This window comes from Siphateles boraxobius, unplaced genomic scaffold (assembly GCF_051911475.1).
Source record: "Siphateles boraxobius isolate OS27281-9 unplaced genomic scaffold, OSU_SipBor_1 8, whole genome shotgun sequence".
In the NCBI taxonomy this organism is placed as follows: domain Eukaryota; kingdom Metazoa; phylum Chordata; class Actinopteri; order Cypriniformes; family Leuciscidae; genus Siphateles; species Siphateles boraxobius.
Genome location: NW_027509208.1, coordinates 34,601,041 through 34,615,514, shown reverse-complemented (window position 1 = coordinate 34,615,514; position 14,474 = coordinate 34,601,041). Strand labels below are relative to the sequence as shown.

Sequence of the window (14,474 nt, the reverse complement as noted above, 5' to 3'; positions counted from 1 at the left end):
GTTATTTTATTAAATAAATTAAACTTAGAAGCTACATTTAGGTCCAAATCTCCTCTTCCTTACCTGGCCTTGCCGTGAAGCATATTTCTAAGACTCAATATCTCTGTTCAAGTTAATGTAATGTTCTGTTTCTTGCTCAGGAGCCGTACTGGATCGTCCTGCACGACCGCATCGTGAGTGTGATCAGCAGTCCGGTTCTGTGTTCTGAGTCGGAGTGGGTCGGGTACCCCTTCGAGCTGCTGGACTTCACCGCGTGCCACCAGTCATACTCTGAGATGCACTGCAGTTACATTCTGGCGCTCGCACACGCCGTCTGGCATCACTCCAGCATCGGCCAGCTCTCCCTCATCCCCAAGTAAGACATCAGAGCCGTCTCAGAGTAACCAACACCTTTCACCACACCTGCCTATACTGCAAAGAGACATTTACCACTGTATTTTGCATACATTAAAAAAAAAAAAAAAAAGGATGCACAGACATTACAATTCTGACCAATACTTAGTTTGATCAAACTTAAGGTCATAGAACATCTCAACTATTCTTAATGGTATAAAAAAAGTCTAAATTATAATTTTAATAGGTCTTAAATTTGGAGATGGAAAAACAATAATTTTGGTACAGTCTAATGTGAATATTAAACTTCTAAAGTCTATGGTTTTATTAAATATGAGGTCTGCAAGTTCAAAGTGAAAATGCGGCGCTTTTGCTGGTTCTACAGGCTTGTGGTTTCAGTGCAGTCCACAATCAATGAATACTGCGCATTTATGCCTATAGATTGCTTATGATTTACTAGGGGTGGGAATCACTAGGCAATTCATGATTCGATTTGATTACGAATCGGAGGGCTGCGATGATAAAACCATTATAGATGCATCTTTTTTATTTTTTTTCTATACAGATTTTCTTTTTTCTCACTGTGTGACTACTTGGTACCTTTAAAGCAAAGAATTTGTAATGATCCATAATTAATTTACTTCCAATATATTTGATAAATTAAACAAATTGAAGTGATTTGACAATAAATGTTGCGATAGAGTTTGTAATTTGCTTTGCCTTTTCCGAGTTGGGTGAAATCTTTTACGTCAGCGGCAGCGCTGTTTGATCTGACGTGTGGTTTTTAACAGAATTCTTCCAATTAGATCTTGCTGCGATGTTATTAATTCTGCGGTGAATTCAAACACTTTCTCACTGGATCTCCCAGTGCTGTGTAATAACAGTGTCGCGTGATTGAGATCGACCCACAAGTAAACTTGTTCTGAGCTCGCGCACCACAGCTCAAACGAATATGGCGGTTTCGTTTCACTTGCGTTTCGTTTGCCGTTCGATGTTTCTCGTTAGTTGCAGATCTTATCAAGTGGACACTGTGGTTGTCACACCAGTGCGACCTCTTGTCGCCCATTTGGTCTCAGTCTGGAGCCCTACTCGCATAAACTGGGGCTTTTATCCAGGTCCTTTTACCCTTCAACTTCATAAAGCCAAAGTTACGGTAGATTTTAAAGCATTTATTTCAGTTTTTGCAAAGGTCTTTACAGCCGACAACAGCAAAAGAACCAAAAACCACAACAATACAGACCCAGCATATAAATATAACAAAAGGATAAAAATTACAGACTATATCCATGTTTTCCATGGAAAGCATGCCCTCTTTCTCCTGTTTTGTCTCACACACGTACAACGGAGCAATGGTGGCTTCGGATCAGATGTGTAAGAAATTAGTTCTGCACACAAGAGCGTTTTAAGGACAAAAACCTGACAAATGAAATAAAACATTGAGCAATGTCTTGAGGCATTGTAATTGGGGAATAGTAAGAGTAGTAATTCACTCCAGTCCATTGCATTGTTAGAAATAGTGCACAGTCAAGGTTCATATTCGATCTACCTCATCTCTGTGAATGATCAGCCAGCAGTAGTAAAGCAAAGAAATTTCAAAATAAGAGTCCCAGTAAATTGTATCTAGCTGTATACCCTTTCAGTTCCACTCGCACAAACTGAATTTGGAAAACAAGCTTTTCTGTAGGCGGCACCCAGTGATTGGAACTTTTTACAAAATGACCTGAAACTGCAGACAATGAAAATTTTTGGGTCTTTGCTTAGTGAGCTGTTAAAGGAAGAAACAATTTGTGAATGTTTTTAATTGTTTTGATGATATATTTAAATGTAATGCTGATTTTTATTTATTTTATTTTTTTATATATATTTTTTATACCGTTGTGCTGCTCATCTTGGCCTGGTTACTTCTGTAAAAGAGATTCTAAAAGTTGTATCCGGTTAAATAAAATTGTAATCACACCTTGACACAGGAAAGAAAAACTAATAAATACAAAGTTCTGTCATGAAACTCTAGATGACGCAGGCTGATTGGTCCTTAACTCAATCTGCTTGCAATCACACCATTCTCTATAGGGCGCAGCAGATTGGTTCCTGTGTATCAGTAACCAATGAGCTCGCTGCTCAACCTAATACTTGGTTAGCATTTGCCTTAGAAGTGCAGCGCTGTCAGAAACCCTCCCCCTTCCCCAGCTCCACCTGTATAGATCTGCTACGGCTGATTCATGTAGGCTATTGTGCAGCAGGAGCAAATCTTTCATGCTCACAAGAGTGTGCCGTGTGTGTATTGGCAGTAGCGTAGCAGATGTATTCCGCCAAGGCCAAACATATCAGCATTGTCATACACATTACCATGCCAAATACTCAAGAGTTGTCATGACAGAACATTATTTAACATATTTAATAAATAGATTTTTTATGATTATTGGCACAATAATCTATAATCTGTCTTTCTTTAAATGCATTATTTTATAATCAGAAAATTCGAATTTGTCTTAATCATATGTACTGATATTTTGGTACTTAAAGGAGTCATATAATGCCACTTTTGTACAAGTTAATATGAATCTTTAGGGTCTAAATGAAAACTTTGTAATATACTTTTATTAAACATTATCATTAGTATTGTAAGAAAACACTAATTTTACCTGGTCAAAAACAGCTCTGTTTTCAGCACGCCGTTTCAGTGCATATGCCTTTAATTGATAATGAGCTTTGCTCACTCCGCCCCTCTGTTCTGTGGGGCGTTTTGACACCACGCAAATGGAGTGTTGCCTTGACAACAGTTTAGGGTATATTTTGCAACAAGAATGGCAGCGGGAGTCTCTGAGGACACATCTGTGCAACCGTATCAATTTGAACCGGAGTCGGACCCGGAACAAGATGACGGCCCTGAAGAAGTTCGACAATTAAGACTCGAACAGGATGTTTCTGAATGGTTGGTTAACGTAATGTCCCTTTGATATATTTTTGTAACTTATGTACTGGCAGGGTAACTTAGAGTAGTGAGATACAGACGCAATGTGTTTACTGATGTATAGGTTAGTTCGTTGACATTGACGTTGAAAAACTTTTTTTTGGTAAATGTAGGCTTGTCAGTAATGCGTAACATTATCTCAGTGTTAGGTACAATTGTCAGTGCTGAAACATTAACCATAACGCATTGTTCATTATAAACGTGGGATTATGAATTTTATTGAGAACGTCGTAAAGTTACAGAGAAAACATACCATAATATACCCTGAGTGTAAACATTAGCCTCATTCACCGTGAAGCGTGCAAGCGATATGCAAAGATTAATATTTAAAGGTTAATAAAACGTTACACTCACTTCTTCTGGAGGTGGAGCAGCAACACGAATAGTTGGTACCGATTCTGTTTTCAGGACCAGCTTCTCAGCAAAACCAGATTTACACTGACGCTCGTTTATAAAGCAGTCTGGTGAGAAATGATAAGTGCAAACATGAAAGCATTTACGTTGATCGTTGGGAATATTCCCTTCAAAAATAAAACTCAGCCACTGCGTCTTCAGCGAATTTAGGAACATTAAAATGACTGCTGTGTTCCTTATTACACCCAAGAACATAACACCACAATCGCTTAGACGCCATTCTGCTCCAGTGTATCAACAATGGCGGACTACGATGACAGCTCGCTCAGGGCGGGTCTGTGTTGAAACGCTGCTGTCAATTATCAATTGTGGGAGGGGCATCCGATCTAGTGACGTCACAAGATCGAACGGCTCAATTTGAGGCAGGGGAAAACATATAAGGAGATTAAAACAAAAACACTGGATGGATTTTTATCATTATATGATGGTTGTGTACAGGCACTGCCAACACACATTTCAGTACAATCAACTTGTAAAAGTGCATGTACCATTATATGACCCCTTTAAACCAATTACAATACATATTGAATAAAATTGCAGTCAAACCCTTAAGTCCTTGTTGAATGTGTTCTGCAATACACTATTTATTTTGAGATTGAATGTTTTTTTTTCTGAATAGACATACAGAATTAATTTTATTTGTGCCTTAAAAAATGTCTTAAAAGTTCAATTTGACTGCAGATACTGATAAATCCATGAGTGTTGTAGTTAAGTGAGTGAGTCAGTTGTTTGTTGAGTAGTTCTGAAATGCAGTACTAGTGTGTGTGATGTGTGAGGATGAGTGAGTACTGCAGTGCTTCAGTTCTCCTGCCTCCACACGCTCCTCATCCCACAGCATGACACACACACACACACACACACACACACACACACACACACACACACACACACACACACACACACACACACACACACACACAGAGAGAGAGAGAGACGCATCAGTGCGCTCAGATCTTCTTCACAACCCATTTTACTTCAGTGATCTGCTGTCTTTTCAAATGATAATCCATTTTGTTACCTGGATGAAGCTGGACAGGATGATATGAAAAAAATGGATTTCATAACATTGTGAAAAGATCTTTCAGAGACCAAGGTTTTGATGAAAGATTATGAAGACAATTTTTTTTTTAAATCTTTGCAATAACGTACTGATGAATCTATGGCATTAGGAGCAGTGCATTATACTGTAAAATAAGGTCAATTTTGATTTTATGTTGAAAATTTTCTAAAGGTAGTTCATGTAGTGTACACTATTGTTTGGGGTGAGATTTTTTTATGTTTTTGAAAGAGTCTCTTCTGCTCACCCTGGCTGAATTTATTTGATCAAAAATACACTAAAAACAGTGAAATATTATAACAATTTAATTTAACTGTTTTCAATGTGAATATATAGTAAAGTGTAATTTATTCCTGTGATAAAAGCTGAATTTTCAGCATCATTACTCCAGTCTTCAGTGTCACATGATCCTTCAGAATTTGATGCTCAAGAAACATTTATGATTATTATCAGTGTTGAAAACAGTTGTGCTGCTTCATTGTTGTGGAAACCGTGATGGATTATATTTTTAGGATTCTTTGATGAATAGAAAGTTTAAACAGCGTTTATTTGAAACAGAATTTTTTTTGTGCTCTTTGAATAAAACTCTTAATTTTTCTTTAGAAGAAACAGTCGTACTGACCCCAAGCTTCTGAACGGTAGTGTGTGTTTTCTGTAGTCTGTGTGTGTCAGTCCTCGTGCTGCGGTCACATGCTCTGTTTGTTTTGAAGTGTAAAAGCGTCTGTTTAACTGTGTGCTGACAGTGTGTGACGTCTGGGATCGGGTCCATGAACACACACAGATAACTCAGTGACAGGCGGTTCCTGGAGGAGCAGTGATAGGACGCGCTTAACATCGTCTCTCACACTCGTCTGCAGCGACGGGGGAACGTTAGCACACACTCCCCTCCACCCGTACAGTGAAAAAATTAATCAGTGCACATCATTATTATTGTGTTAAATTCCTATGTCTCATAATAATCTTGAATCAGAATAACTTCCTCTTGCAGCATCTCTTCTCTGATGACGAGGGAGGGGCAACCTGTCAATCACACGAGATCCACAAATAGCAAACCACAACCATCCAATCAGTTCCCCACAGACACAATCAAGCCCCACCCACATTTGTTCTTGTTCCTAAAGCATTTCACTCGTATATACGACACAATAGGAGTTACTGCTGCTCTGAACACAGGTCATCCCAATCGAGGCACAATTAGTCTGATTAATGAAGATCTGTTCACAGCGGATGACATCATGACTCAGAAACTCATATCGATCTGTCTGGAGGTCATGAAATCAAAACATTAAACCCATTTCCATGACATTTTCAACTCTTCTACTTGAAACACAATGACCTTCAGTTATTGATCATGTCAAGACTGGATTCAACACCGACTCAACCAGCAGAAGGAGTTTAGGGCGGGTTGACTGACCAATGGCAGACTATTACTTTTGCATACCATTATTTTTGCAAATCCATTTGGTGACACTAGTGGGACAGAAAATAATTTTTTTAATGGATTAAAAAAACTGATTTTGTGCTTTCTAAGAGATTTTTGAAGACCTGGACAAATAAAATGTATAATATTCATATACAGTACCAACCCATACAATCTCACAATAAATGTATCTCAAAAATCTTTAACATAAGTAAAATGGGGCTGCGGCACACATGCAACGAGGACTTAATACTGCTTATCTGCAAAACAGTAACTGCAAGTTTAAAAGACACGCTTTATTCAGTATGTTTTCAAATTGGTTTATGTAGCAATATATATCAATTCATACGAACTAGATGCTGAGCGGTATTAGATTTTGCTGACACAATAACAATGACAGATAATGCCGATTGTAGCAAAAAAAATATATTAAAAGTGTTAAATATCGTTCTTAAGGCCATTGCACTTAAGTCCGAAATTTTCGTATGCGTTTTTTCGTATTCGTGATTCGGTGGCTCTGAATTGTCAAAACACCATTCAAACACCATTCAAACTGCTTGCTACGGATGCGAAAAACGCAGAAAATCGAACCCGATCCGAATTTTTTTATGACGGACGAAAGTTTCGGAGGCAGTGTGCAAGCGTGATTGACATAATGTGAGGTCGATTTTTTTTTTAACGTGCAAAAATTTCGGATGCGAATTTCGGACTCAGTGTGCAATGGCCTTTAGTCTTTTCTTCCTTTGACGAGGCTGGCCAGAGAGAAGAAACAAGAGTTGAGTTAAATACCAGATACAGTTTGTGTAAACAAAATACCAATAATAAGAAGACAAAGAATGCATCATGCAAGACTTTTAATTACGAACAAGCCTGAAATATACTGGGACTCTTATTTTGAAATGTGTTTGCTTTTCTACTTCCAGCTGCTCTTTAGATAAAATATGCACCCTTCCATCCATCTACAACATATTTCGATATAAACACTTTATACTTATATTGTCTTAATTCATCAACAATAGACCAAAGCAATCGTTTGGCATAATATATATATTTTTATATATAAAAAGACTCTTGAGGTGTTATATAGTGAATATAGTACATGAAAGGGAAGTTGCGCTCGTCTTTTCTTCACTATTGTGACGAATATCCGAATGAAACGTAAACAAAATTCTGTAAAATAATGGTAAAATACTGGCAGCAGAGACACCACTAATATTCTGTAAGTCTACGGTATTAATACTGTGAAATGACTTTGTTGCCATTTACTGTGAAAAGTACATGCAGTCCATTTCTGTGATTATTTCAATTTACAAAACACTCATAAAAATGGTGGGTTGAAAACAATTTGGGTCATTTTGGCAACACAGCTCAAATTAGATTGGAAATTAAAATCACGCAAGAAATCACTACTGTAAAAACACAACAGTAATAGGCTGATAAAAAAAAGTGAACATTTATTTATGAGCAAGAACACCCAAAATGGACAAAAATACAGGCAAGAGTAAAAGCAACATGCACATTTATGTAAGAAAAAGTGCAGAAGAGAATACAAACTCCAACTCCGTCATAGCTCATACAGGTAAACGAAATTGCGTTTTCTCCTGCTTATGAGCACTATACGGCCAAAACCATCAGGCTGAGTGCCACCAAGAAATACACAGTCTGAAAGCCTTAATAAACACTGACATTTGGGAATAAATGATGTATTATAGTGAATCGACAGGATTTTACCCTCTCCGTTTAATGTGTTTATAATCACTCACTTATAAGCCATTCCGGCTTGTTCAGTTCCAGCTCATCAGTCGCCGTTCCAGTGATTTAGATGTGAGAGAAAACACTCCGACCAAAACCTTCAGTTTTAAAAGAGGCTTTCAATGTTTTCTCTTAAGTGTTTAGAAGTTTCCTTATATTTTCCACAATTATTCCTGTCGTAAGTGACACAAACAAGTTAATTTCTGGTGCCTCGTTTTCAGTTTCAGTTCTTCCTGCTCACCAGTCACCGGTTTTAGAAGAACACGCTCTTCGCTGCTTTGATTATTTTCCTTCCATTTTCCACACATATTCCCTGTCATGAGCACCTCAAACACCCTTTCAGCGCCTTTGTGCTATTGGCACCAGCCCACAATGACTTGCGTACTACTGTACAATGTAGTACGCAATGCATACTACGTACTACATTTACGTAATACATACATTTATGTAATAAATACATACAGTAGATCAGTGTTGAAAATGGGCTGTAAATTAATAGCAGTTGCTTAACGTGCAGAATATTACACAGCATGCATTGTGTTCTACAGTACATTACTGTTTTAATGTAAAACAGTGGGCCCTATCTTGCACCCGGCGCAAATGACTTTGTACACTGACGCATGTATCATTCCTATTTTGCACACGCGCAAAGCGGAGTTTTCCCACAAAGACACACGTCGGTTAACTAAGAAATACACTTGCGCTCCCCGGGCAGTTCAGCGCAAAGAGGAGGCGTGTTCCGGCGCAAACTTTCCCTAATGCTATTTTGCTGTTCTATAAAACAATTGCGCCACTGACCAGAAAAACCTACTCTAAAGTCAATGGCGCGTTGCGCGTACATTCAGATGCTATTTTAAGCGCGCATGCTTGGCCATAATACAGAGTGTGAACAACGCGCATACACTGTAGATGATTCTCTCATCTACACAGATGCATTTAACTTTTTGCAAATGATACATTATTATAAGGAAAAATATTAAAACACGAGGGAAATCATTGTTGTGTCCATGACGATGGGGAAAATAGGCATAAAGCTTACAGATTTACCCAAATTATTATATGCATGTTTAACCGAAGCTAATTTGGGTGGGTTTGACCCAACCTCAATGTCACTTCTCTTTCTTTTACGGCCCTGGCGAGAACATCGATCTCCTCGGCTGTGAACCGATTCTGAAGCGCTCCTGGTAAATGCGCCGTTATAATAGTATTGCGCCATGGAACAAGCGCACCTCGTTCATCATGTTCTTAAAGGGAATGTGATATAAAGCTCTTATTGTTTCCCGTTACGCCCAAACCACACCTATGAATAATGAAGCTACTTCAGACCAACCCCTTTTAGATTTGCGCCAGGCGCAAGAGGCATTTATCCCACCGGGAAAATAGCAACAGCGCCGGGATACGCCCACAAAGTTACTTGCGCTTTGCGCTTTGACACTTGCGTTTCAGATCGTTAAAATAGGGCCCAGTATGTTACTGTCAAAATTTGGCTATTTTTACAGCAATTTTTACATTGAAGAACAAATGTGGGTAGGGCTTGATTGTGTCTGTGGGGAATTGATTGGATGGTTGTGGTTTGCTATTGGTGGATCTCGTATGATTGACAGGTTGCCTCGTCATCAGAGAAGAGAAGAGATGCTGTAAGAGGAACTTATTCTGATTCAAGATTATTATGAGACACATGAATTTAACACAATAATGATGTGCACGGATAAATCATTTAGTAATAAACACAGCAAAATTCGATAAAAAACAGGAATTGCCAATTTCATGGTGACTTTAATTCTGTTACAGTTGCTACATTTCTTGGTTACCACTAATACAGTCTCATGTAGTTAGAATACAGTTTGTCAAGCCAACATATAATTATTGATTGATGGTTGGTGTCTGTTACTGCTGGACACTGTGTGTTGCAGTGATTTTATGATGTGTGTGTGTGTGTGTGTGTCAGGTTCCTGTCGGAGGTTCTGAAACCCATCGTGAAGACTGAGTTCCAGCTGCTGTACGTGTATCATCTGGTGGGGCCGTTTCTGCAGCGCTTCCAGCAGGAGAGGACCAGATGCATGCTGGAGGTAGAGCCACACACACACACCTGCACTCATGGGAGAGAGAAAAGACTTGATTAGGCCACAGGCCGGCACACACACACACACACACACTTGAGTGGAGTATTTCCTGCTGTGCTCCTGTGGGGCTGTGTGAAGAAGTCCATCTAATGAAAGTGCTCTACACACAGACCACACCACATTACCCAGAAACCCTTTAGCTCCTCACACCCGCCGGCCATCACTGAACTAGAGCTGCTGTTTATAACCAGGTGTGGATCACCAGTGCAGAACGTGCTTTTCTAGTTTAGACCAGTTTAACCAAGCTTTACATGTTCTTCATATTCTGTGCAGTTATTAGTTCACATCAGTGATAAAAATGTACTTTTCCATTAAACGATGGGGTGATATTTGCGGTAACACTTTATTTTACAGTGTCCTTGTTACATATGTTACATGTACTTACCATAGTAATAACAGTAAAATATGCATAATTACTGCAACTAACCCTCAACCAAACCCTATGCCTAACCCTAACCCAATAGTTAATGCTTATTATTACTCAGTACTTAAATATATAACTACACTGTAACGATGACGCCTTAATATTAAGTGTAACCATATTTGACCCCTTAATTTCCAGGGTTATTTTTACCTGTAAAACGTGCAGTTCAATTACAATATTCAATTACAATATTAAAACACTGTTATTAATCAAATGAAGTCTGTATCAACAAAATCCATCTTTGCACTGCAGAGGAGATACTGAAGCTGCATCTGAACTGCCATTTAGACTGTTTAATATAGCTCAGATGTGGCATAAATGCACTTACACTGCCATTACAATTGCACATTTTATGAGATTGCTTGAAAGAATACAAATTTAAATAGTAATATAAAATGATGGACAAAATAAAATTGTTTAAAAGAAAACAACAGTAGGTGGCGATAGGTCACTGTCTTATGACTGTGTCATTGAATCATTTATTTAAGGATTTGTTCAAATGCCTGATTAATTTAGGAACAAAGCAAGCGACTGTCTTTATGAGTGAGTCATTGAATCATTTACTCAACCAAATCGTTCATATATTATAGAGTTATCATTTTATAACAAAACACCAGTGTGTTGCTCAGAGATAAGCAGCGGTTCTACTGTGGCGTTGTTTGGATACGTTTTATTTCGAGCAATTATTACGTTTTATTTCGAGCAAAAACACACAATATTAAGACATTAATTAAGACACTTTGTTAATAATCATGAGTCAAGGCTTCATAGTAGGACTGTCATTTATCCACTTACAACATCTGCATTGGAGCAGATCAGATTGGGCCAACATTAAGTTATGTCAACATAACACCACCAATAATGGTTAATAATAGAATTAATAATAAAGAAGCTATATTCCACCGGGAGGTGGTGATGGCGCAGTGGATAAGACACATGCCTTTGGTGTGAGAGACCCGGGTTCGAATCCACTGTGAGACACCAATGTGTCTCTGAGCAAGACACTTATCCCCTAGTTGCTCCAGGGGCGTGCGACCTCTGAAATATAGCAATTGTAAGTCGCTTTGGATAAAAGCGTCAGCTAAATGAATAAATGTAAAAAAAAATGTATATTAATTAATTAAGTATTGAAAAGTTGTTGTTTTTTTACTCAAAATGAATGATTGAATTGTGACCTGCATTGTGATGTATATGATGATGAGTGTGTGTTTCTTCCTCTCTCAGATTGGAGTGGCGTTTTATGAGATGCTCCAGGCTGTGGACCAGCACATTAAACACTTGTCTTATATGGACCCTATCTGTGACTTCCTGTACCACATCAAATACATGTTCACCGGGGACAGCGTTAAAGACCAGGTAACATACACACACACACAGTAACATTCTTCTTTGTATCAAGGCCAAAAAAACTTCTTGAACATCGGATAACATTTTTTGATTTTTTGTGAGGTTGGCGGGTGAGATGCTGTCACAAATTTAAAGTGTTAACCATGGGCTAACTATGATATTAGGTAGCAATTTCCTATGAGTTTGTGTGATTATTAGGAAACAAGGAAGCACGAAGGTCCACCTGTCACTGGGGCTTAAGCAGTGTGGTGGAAATCCACCGATAAAATTAAAAGTCTGAATAAGATGTATTTGTCTGAAGTGGTGATCAGGGTAGTTTCTCTTACATACAGGGAACTACACTGCGACCAAAATGGTCGCATATGCGACCTTTTGAAATGCCATTGCGACCCTAATTTTTAATGGGTCGCAAATGTATCACTGATTATTTTTGTACCTATGTTTTTAGGCAATATGCTATGCTTTACTATGATCATTTATTAAAACAGAAATGTGTATTTTAAGAATAGGTTTTATAACGTGCTCTGAGCATTCAACACATCAAGTTGGCTTCAGCCCCGCGACCGTTACTTAGATTAAAACGTACCATTGTATCAGTGCTGCGCGAGCTCTCTCTCTCTCAGAAACACGGACGCGCGCACACAGAGAGAGAGAAGATAATTGTAAAATGAAAATTGGCTATAGTTTAAATTTTGTTCTTGCTTGTTTTTTTTTCTGTCAAAATGTCAGAAAGCATTTTGTATTATCCATCCGTGTTTTTAAAATTCGTTAAATGACGGCCGTTTTACTGCTAACACAGCCCTCATTATAGGCCTATGTCGGATTCATTTAACTTATACTTGATATTATTTTTATAATAAGTGATTTGTTATGCTATTATTGGACTTCTTTCTATTCATTGTCAACTGTTTTCTATAAATATGTTTGTATTGGCTAACATTTATTCAGCTAATGCGTGTCCTGTTTAAAATGTGCAATGTTCAAACGCAAAGACAGCACGTCACAAATAGAACCCGTTTTCCCTGGATATTGGAATAATAAATACAACACTTTTTTTTTTCAGCATTTTTTTTTTTACTGTTTTCTAGGGGTTTCTTAATTTTAGACAAGTTGACCAGCACACATTATATGCAATGCAATATAATTCATGCGTGTCCTATGTGTGACATATTTTGCACACAGGTAAAGGTGCCCAATATCAGTCATTTCTAAAGTAAAAAAAAGAAAAGAAAAGTGTTTTTAAAAATATCTCTTTATTTGATTAACAGTAAATTTGTTTTCTATACAGAGATATCGACCATAACAGCAATATTAATATCGGTTATCGGTATCGGCCACAATTTTCACATCGGTGCATCACTACTTACGAGTTCACGAGTCTGCCCATCTGTGCAAACCATAGCATGTTGAAATCCATTTTGCTCTTTATTGTGTACAGTATTTTCTATTGCAGTAAATCTATCCCAACCAATGTTAAAGAAAACAAAAACAAGGCGGCATGTGGTTTAAAACATGGCAAGTAAAATAAAAAGCACATCTGTATGCAATACAGTTTCATTATTGTTCATTATTATACAGAGCGGCTTACTATAAATAATTTGTGCGACCAAATCATATTTTGCGCTAGTAACTGAAAAAGTTAATAGTGCAAGTGCCACCAGTGGAAAAGGTTAGTGTAGTTCCCTGCTTACATATCTCAGAGAGCCACAAAATAAACTCTAAGCAAAACCGTATTTATCCAGTAAAATCATACATATTCATTTATCATTGAACAAAGACTTTCAAAGTTGATTGGTAAAGCAAATGAACATGATCATAAGGCCTCCCACTTCCTTTTATCATATAATAGTGTGTACACTTTCCAGTTCATCTTTATCCCCATTGGTCTTCCTCAACATCCCATAATAGGTCGCACCTGACGAACGTAAACCATTTTTTATTATGTAGAATCAACTATTCTCAGGCGCACTGGCCTTGACTACAGAAAGAGGCATTATTTACAAGTTAAAATAAAACTGGAAACATGAGAGAGACAGAAAAGAAATAAAATGGAAAATATTTCTGAGTCTAAGTTCTACCAGGAGTGTGATGAAAGTTATGAGCGCCTCAAATAACATACAACATTCCTATACGTATCAGTCAGAATCTGACCCTTAAATGTACGGCAGTTTGAAACCTTCAGTTCGTCCACTTACATTCAACAGTTCACTTTCTCAAGAAGCAATTTATTTCTCCTCTAATCCCTGTCAAAAGCAGCATTTATTGAGTTAACAAAGATAGAGTGTCTGTTTTAAATACATACAATACAAAAATATTGATTTACACACACATATTCAGTCAAACCAAAAATGATTCAGACACCATGTATCCTTTTTGATATTTTTTTTTACTAGTGGGTGCAGGACACTATAGTGTGTGTGTCTCACATGGCCTGCTGTTATTCAGATGAGTGTGTTTGACTGGGGGTCGAGTCTCTTTCTGAAGCCGCTGTATGTTAGCTTCTACCTCAGGGAAAAGCAGGAAAGGTCAGGTATATCAGCTCAGTATCAGCAGTCACTGGAAATAAAGATCATTCTCCAGTAAGCTTTCGCTTTATCATCTGATCATCTGAACTTCAGCTTTCACTCTCTCAC

The 14,474-nt window shown here is 37.9% G+C and overlaps 1 protein-coding gene across 3 annotated transcripts in view; it reads left to right on the top strand.

The window, feature by feature from the left end:
- Nucleotides 1–14,474, top strand: part of med23 (mediator complex subunit 23) — an 86,376-nt gene that overhangs the window by 70,599 nt on the left and 1,303 nt on the right. For all 3 annotated transcript variants that reach the window (XM_077220326.1, XM_077220325.1, XM_077220327.1), the window contains 3 exons: nucleotides 141–355; nucleotides 9,896–10,016; nucleotides 11,719–11,850. In XM_077220326.1, the coding sequence (XP_077076441.1) occupies nucleotides 141–355; nucleotides 9,896–10,016; nucleotides 11,719–11,850 (468 nt within the window). The remainder of the gene's footprint in view (nucleotides 1–140; nucleotides 356–9,895; nucleotides 10,017–11,718; nucleotides 11,851–14,474) is intronic.